Source organism: Xiphophorus couchianus, chromosome 21 (genome assembly GCF_001444195.1).
Source record: "Xiphophorus couchianus chromosome 21, X_couchianus-1.0, whole genome shotgun sequence".
In the NCBI taxonomy this organism is placed as follows: domain Eukaryota; kingdom Metazoa; phylum Chordata; class Actinopteri; order Cyprinodontiformes; family Poeciliidae; genus Xiphophorus; species Xiphophorus couchianus.
In genome coordinates, this window is record NC_040248.1 from 10,384,363 (window position 1) to 10,409,056 (window position 24,694).

Here is a 24,694-nt window from a genome sequence, read left to right on the forward strand (position 1 = left end):
ACGACATGATTCAATTTCCCTCCGACTTCTCACTTCCTCTTTGGCTCGCACTGAGCTAAGAGAGAAATGTGGCTCAAATTAGAGTTTCCGCTTGCTGGGGAGGCTGAGAAACAGGAAAAAGGAGGGAAGGGAGCCAGAAAGAAACAGGAGTTAGAGAGAGAGAAAAAGTAGCAGCTTACAGAGTTTACACAAGCAAAATGCCTGTTAGCTCATCTCTATCTTCTTCACCTCCCGCTAAAGAACAAGCAGAGCAGTCAATGAGATTCCTGCAGACAGAGCCAGGATATATCAAGGTGAGATTACGGCCCTGTTAATTTTTTTTTTTTTTAAGTGTCAGTGTGGCTGTAAACCATTGACATTCCTCTGATAACCATGAGAGGTGCATAAGATGGGAACCCAAGTCCCATCAATCATCAAGGACTCCCTTCCTCCTCTTTGCACAATGACTACAGTGTTCTACATGAGAACCCTTCAACTGTAGCTCATGATCGGCGGCAGGGGGACCCTCCCAGAACCAGGGAGCTCGCCCTAAGGGAAACATAAAAGAATACAGCCATCTGCAATGTCGTGAGATACTCCTGAACCGGCTGGAGAGAATGACAGTGTAATCCACTAAGATGTAGCCCACCTCAATGAGGTAAACGTTGGAAGAAAACAATGAAGCAAGATTCTAGCCTGTGTGTGAGTTTTGTGCCTGCGTGAATTCAAAGAAAGAAGGATTGCCGGGGCAATTACAGGCTTGGGCTCAGCAGCAGGCTTTTCAAAAGCATATCCACCCAGTGTCTGCAGCCGCTCACACACACTGGGACAGCCTCTCTTTGTCAGACCAAATGGGTTCACACTAAAATCTGTTGCTGCCCGCTCTGATCCTGACACTTTCATTCGGTTAGCTTGAAACAGACATTCGGACAAAGCAAAAATCTGATACATTAAGTTTAAAAAACAGCAAAAAAAGACCTGCATCTTTTTTCCTGAGTTGTTCAAAGAAACTAAACTGCTCAGGGAAGTTCAGAGGGATAAATAAATAAAAATCAGATAAGTGGAAACAAAACAAGTCAAAACAACTTTATGGAGCAACTAAGGGCTAGAAAAGTTTAAAACTCACGAAAGAAATGTTTGAATAGGTTAGCCATGTCCATTTTGGGCTCGCTCTCTGTCTCGTTCGCAGTCCCTGTTCTCTTCCCACTGCAGCTGTGGAGTTATTCCATGTGAACACCCTGAGAGCTGGGCGGACTGTAGAGAAGGGCAGCCCACTTGCAGGCCATGTGATCAGGGGTTAGCCAATGAGGGCACAGGTTAGAGAGGCCTCCAGTTCAGCTCTGGAAGACAGACTGCAAGAGGCCTCAAGAAGTAGGAGAGAATAGGGAGTAGGAAAGGGTGGGGGTGAAGCTTAGACACAGAGCACAAGAGCTCCATGCTACACAAAAAGTCTAGAAGGCGATTTTCTAAACATATATACAGCAGATTTAAAAGAAAAGAATTTTGAAAAATAAAATAAAATAAAAAAAGAGGAATCTCTGGGGAAGCAGCAGAGTGACTCAGTGAAGTCTCACATGACAACAGCTGTTTGAGAAACACTCATAAGTTTACAACAAACTCAGGGAACAGAAGCCGTTAATCACAGAAACACTCCCAAACAGTAAGAGAGCCGTCTCTAGACACATCATGCCCTCTTAAGCGATGACACAACTTCACACCCAGCAACAAAAAGATCAACTTTTCCTCCCACACAACATATCAGAGTGTGAGCCCGGAGTTGCTCCTCTTACTTGCCAATGTGTGACCCAACCGCCCACAGCACAGATTAGGAAAGAGGCATAGTTAATCAGAGATTACACAATGCCTGGTATTTTTTCCTTTTTCTTTCTGTATTACAAAAACTGTAGATCAACAAAGTGGTTTATTATTTAAAGTGGAGAAAAAAGATAGAACCAAAAATCTGAAAATGTGGAGTGCATTTCAGACATCTTTTTAAAGTTTGATACCAATAATCTGAAAAGGTGCAGCAGCAAATCGAGCCTGAAGGGACAACCGTAGGGTAACATGACATGACCATCATTGTTTCCAAATGTTTTGTGCTTGCGTTTACACGGACATGATCTGCATTGCATCTATAGAAAGTTTCATTGTGGAGCCAGTTGTCAAACCTTTTTGATTTTGTCAACATCAACAAAAAAATAAATAAATAAATAAACATTTATGTTTTAACTGTTCTTGCATTGCCTTGTAAATGGGGCCTTAGTCATGCAATCCAAAAGTCTGGGGTTAATAGAATGACAGCAAAGTGAAATTAATGAGAAATTCTGGTGTTGCTGTTGACAGTTTACCAGGGTTTGAGATATTTCGCAAAGAAGAAGCAAAACTTTCAGTCTCTAGATGTGCAAAGCAGGTAGAGAAATACCACAACACCCAGACAGTTGTAATTGTGGTGGACAATGGCTCCACAAAACAATGACTCCGAGATGAACGTACATTCAGACTTATGAACTAATGGGACAATAATGTGCTGCTCCATTAGATACAATCTCAATGAAATACTTTGACGTTTATGGTTGTACGGGGTGAGAAAACTTTTTAGAAAACAAAACAAAAGCCCTTCTAGGATTATGCTGGTGTTTTAACAAGATTGCTGCAATTTAGTGTTTTATTTCGAGTGTATGGTAAGTTAGACATGACTTGTGTTTGTCCAGCCAGGCAGCTGTTCTTAAAAATGTAAAGATCGAATATGGTGACAGCTGGGATGTTGTTAAGAGGCCATGAGCTTTTGTTTATGGCAACATAACCTCCTACACACACACACACACACACACACACACCCACACAAACACCGCAGAGGAAAAAAATCATGTCATACAAATCTAGATACCTCTGAGTAACACATGCAGGACAGACTTCGCAGAAAATCTTTGCTCAAGTCATTGAGTTGAATTATTTAAAAACATTTCAATTCCTCTTTCAGCAACACTTTTCAAAAATATTGTCACACTCTACCCACAACTGCTGTGCACACACGCTGACACAAACACAAGAAAAAACGGGAAGTTGGAGTCCAACAGATAAGTGTTTTGCAAACACTGGTGAATGTGCGATAATTGTGAAATTATGACACATGACAAGGAGCACTCAAAACCACAGTTTTTTTTTTTTTCATTTTTAATATTTTCACCATTTGTTCATGTAAAAAACTAATTTGGAACTACAGTATGACCGTTTGCATCGACTGGCAGCTTCTTCGGTACACATCATCTTCATGCCACATCAACAAGTAACGGACTTATAGGCAAGTTTGTTGTCAGCTTACAAGTTTAAAAAAAATTGTCTTTTTTTAATAGTCAATTTAAAAAATACAGATAAAGCATCACTGCAGAGTTGGTAGTGTGTAAAGAATCACCAACCAAAATTACATTCTACAATAATACATGAGAAATAATGATATTTTCCAGATCTAATACCAGGACTGACAATGATTCAACATAGATGGCAGAGAAGAACTCAGTTAAGACAAACAATAACTTTCTCATTCATGCTTAGCTTCAGCTTATAAATATTCTCTACTATTAAATCAAACAGCACACTTGTGAGTTTAGTTTTGTAACCTTGAAAAATAAAATGGCTGAGAATTTATGTTTTGTGTCAATAAATGTGCAGGTAAAAATAAAATCCATGCTATACTAATGTTATGCTTGTAAATCAGAATGTAGTTGTAAATAAATTGTCACCTTGTAAACCAAATAGACAATTTCATCTCTGTGGATCCATAAACAAAGATTTGTGTAGGTAAAGAATAACAACATCTACACATGCACAAAGCAGACATTCTCAGTCATTTTATTTTTTTTTACAAGGTTACAAAACTCAACTCACAACTATGCAGTTTGATTTACAAGTACAAAATATTTATGACTGAAATTTATGCCCATACTGGTCTTACATGGTTTGCAGCAGCTGGCAGTAGATACAAATTTAACTCTTTTGCTAAAGGAATCAAAACAGTCAGGATAGAAAGTCTAGGAACCAAAACTAATTTATACTTGTTACAAAGCCAGAAAGATAAAAAATATCTATAACTCCCTTACCTGAGTAAAAGCTTCAAAGTTGCACTTAAAGTCAGGCAAGACGATCAAAAGTGGAAGTCCAATTGTAGGTGCATGCAAGCAATAACCTGAGAATAGCATGTCTGCACTCTGAACAAACACTCTGGTGAATAACGTGCAACAGGTTATATGTCACAGTTGTGGTCAAAACCAATATGAAAGTTGGCCTAGATAATGCTTTTGAAGCAACGCTGTTTCAGTTAATAATTAAAAGAAAATCTACATGTGAGAGAGGAACCCCATCAAGATGCTGAAGATATGTAAATATTTACAAAAGTATTATCTATGCAGCTTAACTGGAATGTTATGAACGGGTCGAAAAAATAAATAAGCTTATATGGAATTCAAACCAGCATCCTTTCTCATGATTACTGAGAACCAACCTACTGTAGAAATAAACAGAAGCAAAACCAAAGGAACAAAAAGTAAATTCTCTTACCGAGTGTGTCTTTGAGATTCTTGACAATCGAAGCTTTTCTAGCGCTGTTTTTCCTCTCCACATAGTTGGACGGGACGAAGCCAGTTTTGTTGGTGGCGTTCCGGACCCTCCACCAGGACTTGGAGTCGTCCAGCAGCCAGAGGCGCTCGTTCTTCTTGATGTCCAGCTCCTGGTCCTGCTGGGCCATGTAGTCGAACTTGGCGATGACAATCACCTCTTCAGTCATCTTGACCTAGGGAGACCGATGCCTCACAAAACTGTTTAGAAAAAAACATAGTCGACATAGTTTCCTTTAAACTTTTAAGTGTTTAGATTCACATCAAAGATAGAGCCCAGATAGGTATAGTCCTGGTAGGAAAACCGAAAAACAGCTATTTCCATAACAACAACAATGTTTTATCGAAGAATGTGTAGGACTACAGATGCTCTATTAGAAATGACAAAACTCAACAGAATAGCAAAGTTTCTCATTTATTTCACCAAAACATTTTCTGCTGATCTTAACAAAAGCATCCACAAATATATTACAGTTACAATAGACATGAATGCATTGCATCTATTCAACTACCTAATATTTATTTACATCCAAACAGCTCTTTGCTGTATTGATCTTGCACACACTGACTTTGCAATGTCAGAAATCATTGATACATTATGCAGCCTTATTGCAAACTAAATGAACTCCCTGTACATGTTTTTGGTGTCAGTTGCAGATCCAGCTGGCTGTACAGAAGGACTGCAGAATAACTAAGAAATCCATTAATGTTTGAAAATCCTTGTATGAACTATCAAAACTGCAAAACACTGCTCGGACTAATATTAGCTATCCAAGAACTTTACATTCATGCTCTCTATGCAAGCAACATTTTTGTGAAGGTTGTTGCTTAATGCAGCACAGAAATGTTTTAGAAAGTAAAGAGGTGGTAAAGGTATTAAGATTATGCATGTTTGCAATGAACTGAAAGCACAATGTCATTAACTAATATTTTATTATTACTTTTGGCAAGTCATGTCATTACCACAACATTCATCCATCTTATTGCCATGTCATGTAACTCTACCGTGAAGTTGCATTTTGGGTGGCCACTTTAAAAAAAAAAATCTGTATGTTATGAGTTTGGCTGCCCAAACTTTTATGCAGTGAACATAATGTTGCTGATCAGACAGATCTGGATTTTCCCAACAATCTCTTTGTACCCTTAATGATCTGAATGCTGAAACACAGACTGCTGCAGCTTCCAGTCTATCATATGATCTCTTCTGCTGTGTTCTGATATCCTCAGCTGTTCTCAGAGAGCAACGCTGAGAGTAGTTGAAACACCAGTCACTAAAAATTATGACATTCAAAGGACAGTATTACATTTCTAGGGCAGAAAAAATATTTTTTTCGGAAGTTTTGCATGGAAATGACAAACTGAAACTACAATGTTATATTTTAGGAACCAAGCTAATACAGTAAATTAGCTTTGCCATAAGTATTAAAACATCTGCAGCAGAAATTTCTTTGGAAAGGAAGTTATACACCTTAAAACCTAAACATTGTTAACACTATAGATAACTTTCTTAACCAAGTCAGCCCTCTGTTGGAGCTGAGGAGACAAACTTAATGGAAAACTACAGACAGGAAAACATCTCTGTTGCTCGAAACTTTAAGAAAAATTAAGGAAACAGCAGGATCCTGATCATAATAGGTAAATAAGTTGTTGACAATCCTAATCATCATCATCATGACATGACACTGGTGAGATCTATGTTAATTTTTTTTGCATGGCACTGACTTCAGAAAATTGACCTAGAACTAGGTCAAAATCCAGACTTTTCCAAACTGTTTAGGAACAGTGGTTAAACTTCTCTGATCTGTATCCGAGATTTTAAATCTTGATCAAAATATCCATAATTGATAAGTGTTACGACAAATGAAAAGGAGTACATTTGGAGACTGAAGCTGGACAGCCATACCTGTTCTGCATCAAAGCTGAGAACAAGCCGTTCTGATACTTCTGCTGACCTAGAACAAGAACAGAAACGATACAAGGAAGTTACAAATTAACTTCTCAAACTCTTTTGTTTGAAATACATAATTATGTGCTACAGTCTTATACAAGTAGGCTTCAGATGACATAATAACACCCCTTGCAGAAAACCTATGCCAAAAAGGTGTGAACCAGGGTTATCCAAATATACCACAACAACCGGGCAGAAATTCCAGCACCCATTTCCACAGTTTAGTCTTGTCGAGCAGAATTTCCCTCCACCAATTGTAGTATTGAAATAACAGACAAATTGCTTTGATACTCAGTCTTTAAAGCCAAGAGCTGTCAGAGAGTCTTCAGAATTACACAGGGGACGATTTCCTTTGACGAGCTGACAAAAAGTTGCCTTTCTTTGCCTGCCGTCAACTTACGCCAACAGGATGGTAAAGATTACTGTAATGGTGCAACTGGAATCTCTTTCTGAGCCGTGATGATGAAGAGAATTGTTTTAAATTTAGATCTGGCCTAGATTGGTTCACATATGCAAACCGTAATGCCAGTGTGAGCTAAATTATTAAATACACAGGGCTCTATTATCCACAGTGCTCCTTAGCTTCCCTCAACACATCTAAAATTATGATTGTGAAGGACTGAGAACCACTGTGAAAGTTTGTTCACGTTGAACAATGCGCACATTCACAACAACCAGTCTTATGACCTGAACAGCCACAAGCAGAGATAAGCTATGCTTAGTTTAACATTGCAGATCCTTGGGTCAGCTATGGTGGGGAGCAAGGCCTGACTGAAGTGGCTGCTCTGATGTCACGGGAGTGGATGAAGTTTCACCTCTCCCCCACCCCAACTGACTACAGGGAACAGACACTGACTTTATTGAATGAGAGAGGCTCTTAAATTTATTTGAAGCAGCAGTGCTGTCTAGGTTTCAGCCACAGCTGGCCTTGAGATGGGCGTATAACCTGATCTTTGGGCAAACAAGAGTGGAGGGAGCGAAGCAGACTTTCAGCATGGTTAACCAAGACATGAATAAGATGTCGATCGGATTTAAATCAGCTGGTACCGACAGAAAATAAATAATAAACAATCAGGGGGAGGTGGGTTACTTAATGTACCAAAGAGCAATTGGGTGTACACTGTGGTTAAATCTTAAGGCATGTTATTGCCTGCTTCTTTTCCATTAATTGCATTAGTGAACACTGCGAGAAATGCAAGGGAGCGGCACACAAAAACAAAGAGCTGATTTACTTTCCTCGAGTGCCTCATTCACTCAGACAAAAGGCAACAATCTCTCCACTCCCTGGGCTGGACGAAGTAGCTGTGTGTGCGCTCCGTCTGCCTTCACAATAACCCTCCGTTACTTTAATATCTCCACTTTATGCTTTTTTTTTCTTTTAAACCATATAATGCTAGAACCATCAGTACTCCGTTTCTTGCCTATCTCACATTTCAGGTTGAATCTTGCATCTATTCTTTTAGCATTCATCTAAAAGGCCGAGTGTAAAAGTTCATGTTAATTCTTCAGTGACTTTTAGAGTAGATCAGAAACGGTGGGTGACAGATGCTCTGAGATAATCACACAGCTGCAGACTGAGCAGAGACACGCAGAAACACTAAACACCAGGTCAGACAGGTCAAACTGCTCATATGGTGGCACTACGGATATTCATTTACACTGATCCCAACCAGCAGCATATGTATCTTCTCATTCAAAGTGTGGTAGCACTGAATTGGTGCTTAATTCCCCTTGTTCTCTAGATTTAACTAAAGACTTTCTCTGTGAGACGCGGCATAAAATTGGTTTGTGATCGGAGTTGGCCAATTTTCAGCAGAAAAAAATTCATTCTCATTGCTGAATGAATGAAACCTAGGCACTACTAGCACATGTAAATGATAAAAACTCATCGGTGTGGAAGTTTTTATGTATTTCTATTAGTAAGATCTTTTAACAAAGTAAAGGATAAAAGGTTGAAGTACTGTACTTCAAAGGAATCCATTTTCCCCAACACGTCACAACACGTCAAGACATGTCTGCCGTGCATTTAGGCTGCTACTTTAAGAGACAGCAAGATGTTAGCAGATAGCAGAGACTGAACATGTGATATCAAAGTTGCTCTATTTTAACCTTTGAGTTTTAACTTTGGTCCGTCAACTTGGGATAACTCCTGGTATGAAAGTATGCCAAGTTATCATTCCATAACCAGTAAGAGTTTCACTCAAATGACTGATGAGATGCCAGAGAAACTGTTGGAGTGACAGGATTTTTCTCCAGCTCTATAGAGTATTAAGAAAGCACCGCAGTCTTTCTCCCAGCTGTTGCTGAACACTGCTGGCCAACTGGCTGATAGAAGTCACCAATACTTTTTCCACCTGACTTACAAAACTAGACAAATCAAGTCTTCAAAAATAGAATTATTCATGATATGGAAACTAAGGGAATTTCGCCCACATCTCAAATTATTTTAACATTGTTTCAAGCAACGTTTGCTAAGCAGATAACTACAGGCTGGATACTGTGGCAGAAAAACTGACCAACTTTCAAGGTAAAATCAGCTTGTAATACTCCCAGATTTCCTTTATAAACAGAGCTGTTACCTTGAAGAAATACTTTCTGTACACAGTTTTGTCTCTGTGCATGCCTGGGTTATTCAGGTTCCTCCCACTAGCCAAAAACATGCCAGTAAAATGACCTCTCTACATTGCTCTGACCTATCCAGCAATTGAAGGAGTTAGCTTACTCTTTAGTAACTTTGTTAGCCATCATTGTCAATTCTGTCCTTCAAAACAATTTTTTTTTTATTTATATATTTTTTTCCATTAGAGGATAATTCGGTTCTTAATTTGTGACATGCAAAAAATGTTGCAGTGATTCTATTGCAAAAGAGCTACTATCTGTCTTCTTCAGAGGTTTAACACAGACAGCTACTGGAGATCCTTTCTGCTCACAGCCAATAGCATCTACAACTCTTTGAAAACCCTCAGTACCGGTTACAACATTAAAATTTCCTGTAGGATTAATAAACAACTTTGGAATTAAACTATTTGATGATGTGTTGAAGTAAGAAGGATTACAGAGGGGGAAAAAAATTGGGTCAAAAAATAAAATATCTGATGTTTTTTGCATTTGTATTCAAATTAAATTAGGAGCTGAAATGTAAGCAACAACTTCAGCAAGCCATTTGTCTTCTTGGTGCTAACCATTAAAATTGAACAACAGTTCTCTGAGGTAAAACGTAACCAAAGGTGATCTCTGGTCATCTGATAGGAGAAAATTAAAGTTCAGAGCAGTTCTGTTATAATTTAAATCATTATGCAGGGCATTAAATTGGGCATGGGATGAGCTCTCAATGTGTTGCTTAAGACTTTATATTCATGAACTATTCTAGAAACAAAAACAAATGTAACAAAATATTTTTTTTGTTACATTAGTAACAAAAAACATTTGTTACATTAGTTTTAGTTTTTTTTCCCCTTTACACATGTAGACCAGAATAGAATGTATGGGTAACCACTTTCTATATTTTGACTATAAGGGGTTAAATGTCCAGTCAGTGAATGACATAGAACATAATTACAGATCAATTGAGCCTGTCTCTACAATGCAAATGGACACAGTTTTGTAAACTTTGAGGAAACAAACCATGTCTTATCTGGGGAATGAGCCAAACCAAGGATTAATAAGTGATCCTCTCATGTTCACCCTTCAAGCACTACTGATAAAAGTATTATAAAATATTGTATTTATAATACAAAGTATTATACTTTCTATTTATAATACTAATAAACAAAGTATTTATTGGTACCAAATAAATATTGGTCCCTGTGTTTTAGCCACATCTTTGTGAAGATGTTATCATAAAAAAGTCTTTACAATGAAATCTAGAAAGTATATTTGACTTTAAAAACCACAAATACTTTTTGTCAGTGGTGAAAAAGCAGATGCAGGGTGCAACCTTGTGAATTCTCTTCTTATGGTGAAACACCAGTGACATAAATTCACCACATCCTGTACGCTACAGCTGCTGCGAAAACCTCTGCTGTGTGTCTCGGGAGATGGAGGAGAAAGGAACCCCCGACAACAGATCCAGTCAAAGAGCACACCTAGTGGTCAGTTTCAGCCACAATCCTGTTGGTACACATAGAAGAAATGTCAAACTGGCTGTAGACAGTTTTAGGGAAAGTCAATTTGCATCAGATATTTAAAGTTTCGTAGCCAGGCAGGGGAGAATGAATATGTGTCCTAGTTTTCCTCACACTGGGAGCAAACTGCTGCTGCTCAGGAGGATTGCTGCGGCACTGACACAGCAACGGCATGAGCTCACAGAAGCAGACAGGGTAACCTAATCCCTGTGACAGCCCTCTAAAATCACAGAGCTCTGCTGCCTTCAGGAATGTGCTCTATGTGTTCACTGCTAACTCAGCCCCCTCTGGCGCTGCAGCTCTTCCTCTAGCACGCAAAAAAAGTTGCATTTTAGCCACAGGGACCAGCCTGTTTCACAAAGCGACAGGCAGAGGACAGCAATGGACCAATAAACACAAGCTTGGGTTCGCTTTTTTTTTTCCACCCTGAAGTGCATCAGCGAAAGCTCATGAGACTGAAGCTCATCCCGGCTGTCCTGGGTTCTCTCAAAACAAAACAGCGGCACCGCAGCAAAGGGTCATGGGAGACTTGGCAGGCCAGCTGTGAGACAGGAAGTGTGGACACAAGAGTGACCGGATGATGGGAAAGTGATGCTATCTGACAGAGCGTGGACTTGACCCCTGGGCTGAGAGTAGTAAAGATAGCTTATCTTTGAATCAATGTGCGTAATATAACTTGTTATGGAGATGAAAGTGTTAACTTAAACACCAGAGATACTGAGAGAAGGAATTCCTCATTGGAAAACTGTCCTGATTTGGGATCACACTGAAATTTAATAAGATGGAACTGATAGCCTTACCGCCGTGATTGTTTAAAAGAAGTCGGTTATTCACCCCAGGGGATCCCCCTTAGCAGTAGGAAATATCCTAAAATAGATTGTGGCTTGTGTCCTTTGGGAATAGACAGATCTGCTCTCACAGCAATAACCAACAGCAAAAGTTTTTAGTTTTCTGTCGGAACCACTTTACATCAAAGGGCCCATTCTTTTCTGCAAACAGAACTGTGTATAATGTCATAGATAAGCCACTGTTTGGAGACTGTTGCCTGGCAATTCCCCCCAAAAACTGCTCAGGCTGGAAGCACTGGAGTACTAACACAATAATTAAGACAGAAACTGGGTTTGTTGGAATTAAGAAAACCACATTTTAAAAACTGCAGCTTGCTGAGCAACATCTAATTAGAGAAAACTTACTGCTAACATATAGAATGTCTGCTTAAAGCCTTAAATTTTAGCAACTTAGAAAGCAATTCAGACTGTAGAAACATTATTGATGGACACCCAGTAGAGTTAAATGCTGACAAAGAGGCTGATAAACCACCCTGGCAGGCCAAACATAATGAGCTAATGCAAAAAGCCTTTTCACTGTTTTTTTAAAGGACTTTGGATTGAGCCAAACATCTCTAGTTTAAAATCTAAATACGTAGATATACTCAGACTTGATTTGAACCTATTTTGACAATAAATTGCGATTTGCTTTTTATGACTATTATTTTTTGCATTAGAGACACCTAAGATGAGCTCTGACTTACTTAGAAGTTACTTAGTTACACTGACAAATTGTCTAAATGTTCAATCATCTTGCAAGCTGAATGCATCACTACTATTGATGCCCAAAACAAGAATGCAGAAAATCTTGATTCCTGACTAAAATGAACTCCCGATTTCTGTTGTTATATTTTATGTCACAGAGTTATATATTTAACGCAGCTAATTTAATAATAATAATAATAGAGAGCACAACTTATATTTACATGAATAGAATCCAAATCGAGGCAGGTCACATCATTTACTTGGCTAACAAATCTGATTTTTATCAAAATGTTTTTAATCCTTTACGGTTAAAGAGAAACTTCATTGGGTGGCTCACAGTCAGTCTGTGTCATGTGAGCGATTGGTTTCCAACCCTGTGTTGGAGAAACACCTTAGAATTGGTCAGCAAAAATTGAAGTGAAGACAAAATTCAAGCACGTGTATGGTATTGATTTTGTTCATTATGTAATTTTGATAAAAATGCACAAAAAAGACATCCCTATCATTTATATCCACAGTTTTTAAAAATACTCAAAATTTTTTTTAAATACTCCAAGAAGTTCAAACTCTGAATTAGATCTTCCAGAGCAGACATAATTCAAGGACTTCCTTTTAACCAAGATACTGTTTTTGAAATAGCTAATAGAATGTAAATAACAGATACATCTCTTAAGGTGTAGAGATTGTAGCTGGAAGGAAGTTGAAAGATCTTTTTCTTTTATTTTATTTTTACCCCTCCAGGGGGTCTTTTGTGGGCTCTAGTGTCCCTTATATGAAAGTAGGCTGACAGGAAGGGGGAAAGACATGCGGCAAATGTCGCCAGGTCCGGCAGTCGAACCCGCGACGGCCGCGTCGAGGACTCAAGGCCTCCAAACATGGGTCGCGCTATCCCCTACGCCACCACGGCACCTCCGAAAGATCTATTTCAAATATGTTTTATGTAATATGCATTAGTGTTCAGAAGATGCTCACAGTCAACCTCTAAACATATTTTGATGTAAGCCCTTCGTTATTAGAAAATACATGTTGCTTAATGTCAGGAATAACCGATCATGAGACACTGGAGAAAGATTAGGTCACACAACCACTTCATAGTGCTTTCACTTCTCCGTTTCACTTTATGCTTCATTCCGGCTTCAAATTCCCCAGTCTGGTTGTTACGGTCTGGCCAACAGAGACACCGTCACAGGTGAAGTAACATTTCTTTTTAAATGGAAAACTGACAAAAGAGATGATCAGGTGATGCAATGATGGTTTATCTGATGGTAACCCAGGAAGGTTTTAAGTGGTTTACTCTTTCTGTATAAGGAATTGCAATTCCATTAGTTAAACTAAAAATTAAAAAAATGCATGAGTTTTAACTTGAATCTAAAACTCATGAATGCTATTGAAACTTGCTATTAATTCATGAACTAAGAAGTGATTGCTCTGCCATACTTTAGTTGCTATACTTTTTTAATGATGGTTTTCCATGTAAATAGGTTGATGGTTTCATTGATGTTTAAGCTATGACAATTGCAGTTTATAGGCTTGATTATGAGGCATTATATTTTAATTACAGATTTAACTATAAATAGATGCAGCAAATCACTACCTAGAATTCTAATCATCCAGTTTTCTTGTGAAAACAAAAGATGAGTCCTATTTAATTCTTTACAAGTCAACACCAATTTTCCAACATGTCTGGTGGGAGCTAAATCCTGATCAAAGCATTCAACATACAGATGCACACTTCTGATCAGAGCCATCAGATTAAACAGAGAGCAAAACCAGGATAAAGCTGATGTGATATCCAAAGTACAAAAGTAGAGCTATAAATAAAGCCATTTTTTTCCCCCAAAGATAAATGGAGCACTCTAAATGACCTCTTATAAAGGTTAAAGTGGATCACATTGTAAGAAAATATTCACTATTTTAGGAGTAGAAATCAGCCAAGCAGAGTGAGAAAAAAAAGTGACAATATCATTCAAAGGGTCTCTTCTTGTGGGTGCACACACTGAAAAAAAAAATACTTAGATGAACCAAATCGGTGATCTATATCAGCACTACACAGCCAGAACAAAGCCAGCTTATCATTTACTCATGCTGTTTCTAAGCAGCCTTTTACTTTTCAAGATAAACTATAGTAGCACAGCAGAACAGTTTCCAAGAACCCTAAATATGAGCCAGACTTTCACATAGTCACACAGAAAACACAGAAAAAATAGAAACTTTCAGATGGCTCCAACAATTCTGTTGCCAAAATGAATCACTGGAAGAGGTCATCTGTATGGAAAACTGATCTAAAAAACAGATTTTCCCTGAAGATGCTCTCTAAAGTCGAAACAACCTATTCTTTAACTTTACTGTTACTAAACTAGCTTCAATACCGTTCAAACTAGAATATTAACACTATAGACCTCTGCCAAAGAAATCTCAGCTCTGCACAAATCAGCATCAACCAGATCTTTGATAGGAGATGGGGAAGAAAGAAAATATTTTCCTCAGAAGGACTTTGAACATTTGTGCATGACTTGGACGGCCTACACAGACTCCAAACAGCAGTGAATATTGTTCTTAAAAATGGGCTCCTTTACACTATTCAAGAAAAATTGAATTCCTGTTTTTGAACTAGTTTACATACAGCAAGAAATACTTAACATTTAAAATGATTCATCCAGAACCAAAAAATATTTATTATGGAAGAGATGATTTATGTAATTTACGTCAGCAATTTTGCTCAGCAGTCTTGCAGTATGGCATTTTCACTTCCCACATAAAGAAAAACGAAAGATTAGAAACTAGAACTAAGCACATAATTAAATTTTTTTTTTCATAAAGAAGTGATTTTGAACATGGTGTTTTATACGCAAATACAAATAAACCTCAGGCACTATCTTAAAAACATATATCCTTTTTCACATACTTAGAAATGGATTTATATTAAGATTGCTAAATAACAGAACAAGCGTCAATGATCCTGCCTGTCTATATTCATTTTGTAGCTAGTTGCTAAACCTGAACAACCAGATATCGAGGAGGTGAACTTTCCCAAAAGTTACTATTAATTAAAAAAAAAAAGTAAAGAAGTAAAATTTCTGATGTCAACTCTGGCTTTTCTTAGCGAAAGACATTGCTAAATAATCAACAACTACTGCAGTTAGCATAACTAACATCAGATTATCTGTGTATTTTTCAGATAATAATTAATCCACACAAAATTACCATCACTTCACTAAAGGGGATTTAATTTTGATTGCTGAATTTTGCAATGCTGTTAATGTTTTCAGCATCACAGAAACCAGAAGGCCTTATAAATGGCACAGTGTCAACTTAGTTTAGTTTTCTCCCCAGTTATTTGCACTAAATCAATCCAGCATTTCCCTCTTCAACTGTTTGCATGAAACACTTAACAAATCCCCACCTTGTTTTTTCTCCTTCTAAACACTAAAATATCTCCATAGATGGCCATGCTGAGTAAGTAGACGGCTCACTGGCATGTACAAAGTTTAAGTAATCCGTGCAATCCCAAAAACATAGACACATTACATATGTCTGTCTCTCCCTCTGAACTACATGCCTACAAGCTTATACCTCCAATGTAAAAACAGCATAAATACAAAGAACAACTCATCAAAACGGTCTCTGGATTGGTGGTCTCAACCCAAGAGCCGACCCAAGAATGATGCCAACGTTGGTGTCACTATTGGATCAAATCAGTCCAAAAAATAAATTGCATTTAGGTTGGACAATTATGCACAGTATATTCTTGTTTTACTGGGATCGCCTTCATGTACAACTGAATTTGTCACAAAAGCAAACTACAGAAATTTAAAATTATAAAGTGGATTCACTTTTTTATAGCAAAGAATTTATAAAGAAAACCAAGCAATCAAAATAACGACTTCAGGGCCTCAATGATTCTACCCACAAGACGCTGTGTGTACAACAGTGCACTGTGTAACTGAGCTGCAAACTTCACACAGCATTCGTGTGATAGTGACACTACGGAGTCGCCTAAAAAATGTCTTTTAATCTGAAAGTAAACTTGCATTTCTAATAAGAAAATCACGACAGAAGTGCCTTCTGGTTTTTGTCATGGATACAGAACTGCAATTAATATAACATTGTGGTTAGATAAGTGCATACATCCTCATTTTCATTCTGCCAAAACCACTGAAAGAAAACCCCTAACCCTAATGAACTAAGACAGAAACAAAAAGCTGAAACTGCATACTTCTTTTACCCGAAAGAGGAAGTCTCATCACTGACTCCAAGTGTAAAATGATTGCAAATTTCTCACCACACACAGTCTACACACAATGACATTTTGCAGTAGTGGGGAGAAGAAACGTGAACAGCGCTTTATAACTTTGCCTCAGTATACACTTAAAGACACACAAAAGTACTTCTCAGTGGCATCAAAGAATCAAATGCAGAAAGGCTGAGTGAAGTGTTGAATCGCTCACCCCATTTTCTAGATTTTTGACATTGTTCGGTGTTTCTCAACTAATTACGTAGCAGTCACTTACGTGATAAAACACAATCAGCACACATAACGCACTTCAGCAACCTATCCACAACTGATTTCAGATGTATTTGCATGTAGAACATCTATACAGCTGACAGCTAAGCTTCCAGAACTAATAAATTTAAGGAGGAAAATCAAGAGCTACTCACTGGGCTGTTCTGGCAAGTCCCTTCACCATGATGTTATATCTCATACTAGTGGTGAGAAAGTAGGTACGTTAGAAACAACCCAAATAATTCTAAGGAGTCTGCAGCTCACAAACACAGAGGTGGAGCTTTGTCATGGGAGATGAGAAATAAGACTGTTTTTTTTTTTTAATATGATTAGTCAGCAAGGATACAAATGCTTTTAAATTAACTTTACACCTCATTTACAACAATACTATTTTCAAACAAATAGCATTGGCTTCCTCTTCTGGAGAAAAGACACAAGAGTTAAGAACTTATCATGTGCATGGCAAACCCCAAAATTTTGTTTGACACTATCAGCTCAATTGTTTTATCGGCAACCCTACAATACCTAGTTTAGTCCAAAGCAAAAGGTAAAGAATTTTATTATTTTTTCGTTGGGTAGTTCAACAGTCATCTTTTCATGTTCCCTCTTGTGACTTGTTTCCTTCACATACTTGGTTCTCTTTCAGTCTTGTGACCTTACATGATGTTTCTGATTTGCTCAACACAATAAGACCCTCATCTTGCCCTACTGACATAACACTAAGCTTTGTAAAAAAGAAAAAAAAACATTTGAGTCCATTGTCTCTTTAATAAATCAATTTCATCTGAGAAATGTAACCTTTTTTAAAGCACAGTAGCACTTTAGTTGAACTATACCTTAATCTAGATGCAACTTTACCTCAGAATTACAGGTCAATTTCTAAATTCGAACTCAAGTCAAAATGCTAGAAAATGTGGTAGCAGATAAAGTCGTGACTATTCTGAATAATCAGAATTTTTTTAAAAATTTCAATTAGGTTTACTTAAAAAACATTCTAGGGAAAACACATTACTCAAAAACTCTAGTAACATGATGTCAGCAGACTCATGGGAATATTCATTTCTGTTTTGATTAGAGCCTTTATCTTTGTTTGACACTGTTGACCACATTTTAATTATGTGGTTAACAGAAGTAGAAGCTTCGGTGTTTATGCCAATCAGCTAATGGAAGATTCCAATGAACTGAGGTGGAGTACCTCAGGGTTTTGTTCTGGGGCCTATCTTGTTTCTCTTGTACCTCTGGGTTTCATGTTACAGTTCAGTAGTACCAGTTTTAGAGGGTAAGCCAGATATATTGGCATCAACATCAAAATCGGCCAATGGTAGGCATTTTCTTAACTTATCTATATTGGTTTAATGAGTAAAACTGAGTCAATATTAACAATGTTCATTTTCATCTTGTTTGCATATGTGTTTCAAGAGAGGGAGGTGGGTTGGCAATGTGGTAATTGTTCAGTCATGTGACAGTGATGGTAATTCAGCACAGGACTGCGCTGTGTTCAACTTGAGCAGAGATGCAACATACATGCTGTGGTTGCTTTTACAAAGTGTAAATAATGTATGGAAATATATCTAATATACATATAACATTGGTAGTTATAGGTCCTAACAGCAGAATTAAAAATTGGATATCGGCCCAAATTTTCATATTGGTGCATCCCTAATCTCTCTTCTGATGATTTTCAGTCTACTGTTCATTCAAAAACTCTGGGTGCCATAAACCTCCTTAATTTGTTGTTTATCTTAGATCAGGTCTCAAGGCTGAGACACTGAAAACGTCACATTAAATAAATTAGAATATGCATTCCAACGAAGCTTCTTTCTCACATTAGAAGTATAACCTTCAAGCAGAGATTAAACTTACTTTTTATTAAGCCCCAATTTTTGTACTAAAAATATGTTTTATTGGTCTGATGTAATATTCTTAGGTGTGTTTTCATTAGCTGTAAGTGGAAAATCATCATAATTAACAGATAATGGCTTGAAAACAGTCTGTGTGTACTTAATTATATAGTGTTTGAAATAGTTATTAATGTTTTGACTGTTTCTCACTTAAACTGCTAGCATATTTTGTCTGCAGGCAATTCAGAATGCTGTTTTTAACCAACTACCTGAGAAATCACTTTTCTCCTGATTAGGCATCAAACACTCCACTGATTACCTGTTTATGTTAGAGACCATTTTAAAATGTTGATTTCTCCCATTGATGGTCAAGTCCCATTTTACAACTCTGACATTTTCTACCTCCTAGTTCTGCCCATGTCCGCACGCCAGAAACTGTTAGTTGTTCACCTCAGGGAGGACCAGAAGGGTTTGAGTTTATCATAGCAAACTGTGGAACAAGCTGCCTCTGTCTATACTACCTATCTTTTGATTCTACACACTTCGTTAAAAAGAAAGCTTTAAAATAGACATCTTTATGGTGATGTGCTCTACTATGTTTGTATGCATTTATATGCATCTTTAATTGTTCGTTATTGAAAACACTGTAATTTTATATCTATAAAAGAATCAATTTTAGTTGACTTGGAGAAACAAGGTTTGCATTTAACCCTTCTAAAAGTCAACATGCATGGGCAGTCATTAGAAAAGATGAAAAAAGAAGATCGCAAAAGAAAAAGAGGAAATGGAAGACAACTTTTGCAACAACTTAGACTGTGGAGACATCATGATGAACACAATCCCCATTTCACCACGTGGAACCGATTCCTTTTATTTAAAAATTTAAAAAGGGAAATTTTTGAGCCACATCACATTTCTGGCTTTTATTGAAATGCAGTTAGCACTTTTCCTCTCAAGACTTGGCCGCTTCAGGCCACTTAGATCATCATCATCCATGTATGTTGTTGTTATTTTCAGTCATGAAAGGCAACAATTACAAAACGAGTGATTCAACAGGACATCTAATTACACAATGCCACCGCCAGTACAAATGTCTGCAGCTGCTTAACTGCGAAACCTCAATTGTGCACAAAAACTGACAGCTGACAGGTGCAAGTTTTCCAAACAAGTTGCCCCACGGCTATTTTTGGAATTCAAATACGAAAATAAAACGAGTGCCTTCAGGCATAAAAGATAATAAAAAAAACTAAAGGGAACTAGTTCAAATCCGTCACAAGTACGCCCTCAAAGGCAGCTGAGGACAACAAAAGCAAGCAAATCACAGTTCTGCACTAATCCACTATTGCGCTCAAACATATAGCTTGTTTTGCTTTGGATGGCAGTCAGCACCATAATAGTTCTACTGCAGTAACAACTGGGTTTAGTCACTTGTCATAACTCATAAAAGAAATTTATCAGAATCTGCTCCTGCCTTCAGAATTTTCTGCTGTTTGTATTTACGTCTGTGAATTTGCAAGTCATTGGCTGGAGGACTCAAGCTTTCTGCTGCTGACTGAACAGTGCACTTATGGTAAGATAGTTAATGTATGATGGCATTTAATGCATAAACTGTGGAACTGTAGCACTGAAAAGTGTTACTAAACACTCTAGGCTTTTAAAATCGTTGCATTAGAAGCCTTACAAAGAAATCTTGTATTGCAGTAAAACATGTTCTGCCCTTCCATCTCAAATGTAAACATGAATACCTTCAGGAACTTTGACTTTGATCAGAAAGCCCAAGACCAACAAATAAACATTACATGTTGGTCTAATAAGAAAAAGATTAATATGCCTACTTCTAAGTACAGTGGAGGACCTGTATTAGGGGTTTGTTATTCTTCCAAAAACCCTGCAAACCTTGTGAGTGTAGACAGTGGAGACTTTTAGAATACCAGGAGGTTTTAGATGATCTGTTGGACAATTAAAAAAACCCTAAACAGGGAATGTCACTAGATCCATACAGTCTAATTTTCATCGGAATTGCCTAGAAATAAATAAACCTTCTTTCATGGCTATCACACAGTGCATTGTGTTCTGCGTCCTGATTGGCTAAACAGTTACCGCTCTTCTTCTCTACCTGTGTGCCAATAACATTACGGTATTTATACGTTGTACAATTTGGCAAATTTTGGCAAATATATTTGCCCAGAAGAAAAAAAGAGCGACAACAACTACCGATAAATATGTTCTTCTCTCGAAAAAACACACCTGCACCACAGGCTTCAGAAGAAAAAGACACTACAGAGCGGAGTCAGGCCGCAGGGTCATAGTCAGAGGCACAGTGAAATATGTGAGTCACAATTTGTCCCACTGTACTTCATAGTGATGATTAAAATGATTATTTTACTGTTGTTATTTGTAACAAAGCGTTAAAACAAACAAAGCATTTTAAAAAAAAATGCTTAGACCTGAAAACAGGTTTTGTTCTTTGGTTTCAATGTAGAGTATTTAATTATGCTGTATAATCATTTTAAAAAAATAAAGATAACTACTTCACAGATGTCGCCTATCACGGGTCCTTTTTGGAACGCAACCCCCGTGAAAAACGAGGGTTCACTGTATTGGGGTCCCATAGTGGTTGGGATCCTGTGTGAATTTGACATATTGCAGTGCAAATGGCTGAGCCTTATCTTAAGCTACAGGTAGATTATTCTACCCTACATTTTTACAATTCATAGCATACCACCTGTGAGAAGGGAGATACTGTCCCATAACAACAGAAACACACCGACAAATGCCACTAACCACAGAGAGAATGTGTAACTTGGTCCTTATGACGTGTTGATAAGGTTTGTGTTGCTGTGCAATTTATTTAAAAGGTCATAAAAACACAGGTGGCAAAATCTTGCCAGAAACACACACTCATTTCATCCATTGTGTAGCCGAGGCATGACATTTAGTCTTTCTTAGATTAATAAATGCAGGAACAATGTTGCATGAAAAACACAGAGCTTCTAAAATACAAACTAGCGCATTAGGCCTCTAATTGATGGTTTAGTTGAAAATGTGGCTGTATAGTTACCTGCTTTCAGTTTCAGACATGTTTAAAGTAAAAATAATTCCTCAGTGATGATGCCTGCAACTCCATTAGATCTGCATTAGATAATTTCATCATAACAACACCATTAAAGGTGGTCAGTTTTGTTGGGGCTACATTTCAGATCAGCTCAAACATGAAATTTGGGGAAATCACCTTGGCTTATAGGAAAACCATGATACATACTTGATACTGGCTTCTTGAGGTCATGATGATTATTCAATTGACTGTAAAATGTGACAAAAACATGTTGGAAGGAGGTAAAAGATGATGTGCTTTTTATTAATACCATTTCACCGTATAATAGCAGTCACATAAAAAAGCGATAAAAGAAAAATGTAAGAACAAGATGATTTTGTTTCCACAGGGGAAAAAAACTTGTTCTATCCCTGCTTTAAATAATATCTATTTTAATAAAAATGTACTTTATATCATTTTTTAGATAGTTTGCTCTGATACATAGATTAAAGCCAAATATCAGAATAAACTAGGGATGAATGATATATATTGGTATCGGCATGTGGTATTCTTTTGGTCATGTGATAGTAATGTAGCAAGGTATAATGGGATGAAGCAGATTAGCAATGTCAGAATTGTGGTTTTTAAATGGTGATAAAAGTGTTGGAAAATTTACCTAATCTAAATAATATTGCTTATCGGCAATAGCAGTGGTATTAATATTGGGCAAAATGTTCATGATGGTGCATCCCTAGAATAAACACTTTCTAAGATCAGCATTAGTGTATGCTTATTAATAATGCTAAATGTGCAGAGAACTACTCTATTCTGCGTTTTATAAGGTAACATTGGGAGTAAGACTGCACAATATTTCACAACATTGCATTATCAGTGTGTGAGATATTCCAATAGCAAAGGACTGTTTGAGCACAATAATTGTCAGGTAATATGTTATAAACTTTCATTTTACACGTTAATCTAATATTTAGAGTTTCAGGGTAGCAGATACAGTGGATACAAATTACATACCATCATAATATATTCCAATATTATCGCCATTGTGACATTTTCAAATACTGAGCAACCCTTATTGGGAGCCTAATGAGTCAATATTAGTTGTTTAATTTGCAAGACTGCATGCTCAGGTAGCCAGCCTTCAGTAAGCTACATTATTAAAATGTTGTTCATGGCTTGAGTTTCTTCAGTCCCCCCCGATTATCTTTTTATATATTTTTTTCTAAATTTGACTTTTTGAATGAATAAAGTCATATTTAAAAGAATTTAAATTATGACATATTGTGTGATTTTTCATGTCAAATTTCACAGTCTATATTTTTCATGTAAACATGCAATTCACTGACTGAAAGTTTTATCCCAAGCATCTGGATCATATACATTAAAGTGTAAATATATCTACTGTGATATTAGATTAGGTCCCCAAATATCCCCCTATACTTCATCACTCAAATGTAAATATGGTTGAAAACATAGCATAGTATAAAATATGAAGTGATTTATGGTTCAGAAGATGCTTAGTCCTTGCATGGGTTTTATGATTCCATTTGTCATCTATAATTTATCACGGAAACTTGCTTTTTCCCAATCTCCAAAACATCCATCTGATTAAGCTGAAACCGCCTTTCATGACAAATATTTTGAAAATCTTTCAAACCTGCCTACTTTATAATAACAGTGCAAACAAAAAGCCACTGTGCTTACTAATAGAGCATCTTCTTCATTTTCAATCTCAGTCAATGAACATAACTATGCTGAAACAAGACAGATTTAATGTATAACCAGGATTTGTTGCACCCAAATGTTTGCCTTTTATGTCAAGTTAAGCTTTTCAGTGTGGAGCCACCCAACTTGGTTAATCTATCTGTGAAAATTCAGCAAACACCAACATCTCGTTTTAGAGTCGAAATTAATGTTAACCCCTTTGCGGACTGTATATTGGACCAAGCTGGCTATGCGACAAAGCAGAAAGGCTGGCTTTCTCTGTTTTTGCCTCGGTTACCTTTTAGCTGTTAGCCTATGTGGGTTTTACCGTTAAACAGAGGGGGAGCAGCAGAGGAGTGCGGCTGCAGCAGAAGGCAGCCTGGCACATTCCCTGTTCAGTCATGCCACGTCTTACCTGACTGCTGATGGCCACCTCTTCTTATCTCCTTTTAAATATTTTGTATTGATGGAGGCGTCTCGAAAAAGATGCTCACAGTGGATGTCCACAGTCCTCTCAAGCCAGTATATATTTTCTTTCCCAATCCGAGAAGCTAGCCTAGCTGACTAGACGCAGCGCCCCGTTGGAAAAGCATTTCTGCATCAGACCGTGTCAGAGCTCAGCAGCAGCTAGGCTAGCTAACTAGCTGAAACAGCTACAAAGTACCCACTCACTTCCCGACTGCTCTTCTGTGATTGGCTGCGGGAGGATAGACTGTGTTCTGAATGGACGAGCTCGCTGCCAATCAATGCCACTGCAGCTGTTAATATTCTACATTCCCATAGAACGTCCTCCTGAATTTTGCCTTCCAAGGGTAAAACAACCATACCAGCATAAGATTATCCTTTGTCAACTTCATAAGGACTGAAAATTATTTTTTTTATGTAGTATTATCTGCCTAATTAATTTTTTTTCTATTTTATTTACTGCTTAAATAAAATAAGCATTCAATGTTTAAAAAAACATTGAATAAAGACAGTGACAATATTTTTTCAAAAGTCTAAAGAGGGTTTATCACCAAATGAACACAGAAATTATTCACCAGAGCCAAACCAAAATTCTTCAGTGGTCATGTAAGTTCTCAAAGCTAAATCCTATATAAAACATTTGGAGTGAACTGAAGAGAAGATGGAATAAGAAAAGACAAAGACTCTTGATCAGAGACACAATACAAAGTCTTTAGCTAGGCGTGTATGATTTTCTTGCAAGGTTGGTCCATCAACTTGGAAATTGTTGGTCTCTTTTATGAAGGCAAACATGAAAGACTCTTATGTGTTGCAGATTTACAATCATTTACAGAATCTTTTTTTTTTTTTTTGAGTTGTGGCCAGTGAGTACTTCCAACTTCACAATGTTTGGCGCGCCTTTGCAGAACGTTTGGACACAAATGTTCTAGTTGGATTGT

At 37.4% G+C, this 24,694-nt stretch overlaps 1 protein-coding gene across 3 annotated transcripts in view; it reads right to left on the reverse strand.

The window, feature by feature from the left end:
* Positions 1–23,948, reverse strand: part of nck1b (NCK adaptor protein 1b) — a 37,581-nt gene extending 13,633 nt beyond the window's left edge. The window contains exons 1-3 of one of the 3 annotated variants that reach the window (XM_028004628.1): positions 23,707–23,948; positions 6,493–6,541; positions 4,534–4,790 (exon numbers count right to left, since the gene is read on the reverse strand). In XM_028004628.1, coding sequence (XP_027860429.1) covers positions 4,534–4,759 — 226 coding nt within the window. In that variant the 5' untranslated portion in view covers positions 4,760–4,790; positions 6,493–6,541; positions 23,707–23,948. Of the gene's footprint in view, positions 1–1,105; positions 1,729–4,533; positions 4,791–6,492; positions 6,542–16,852; positions 16,890–23,706 lie in introns of those variants that run through there. The other 2 variants (XM_028004629.1, XM_028004630.1) reach the window with 2 other exon arrangements.
* Between the last annotated feature and the right edge of the window lie 746 nt (positions 23,949–24,694).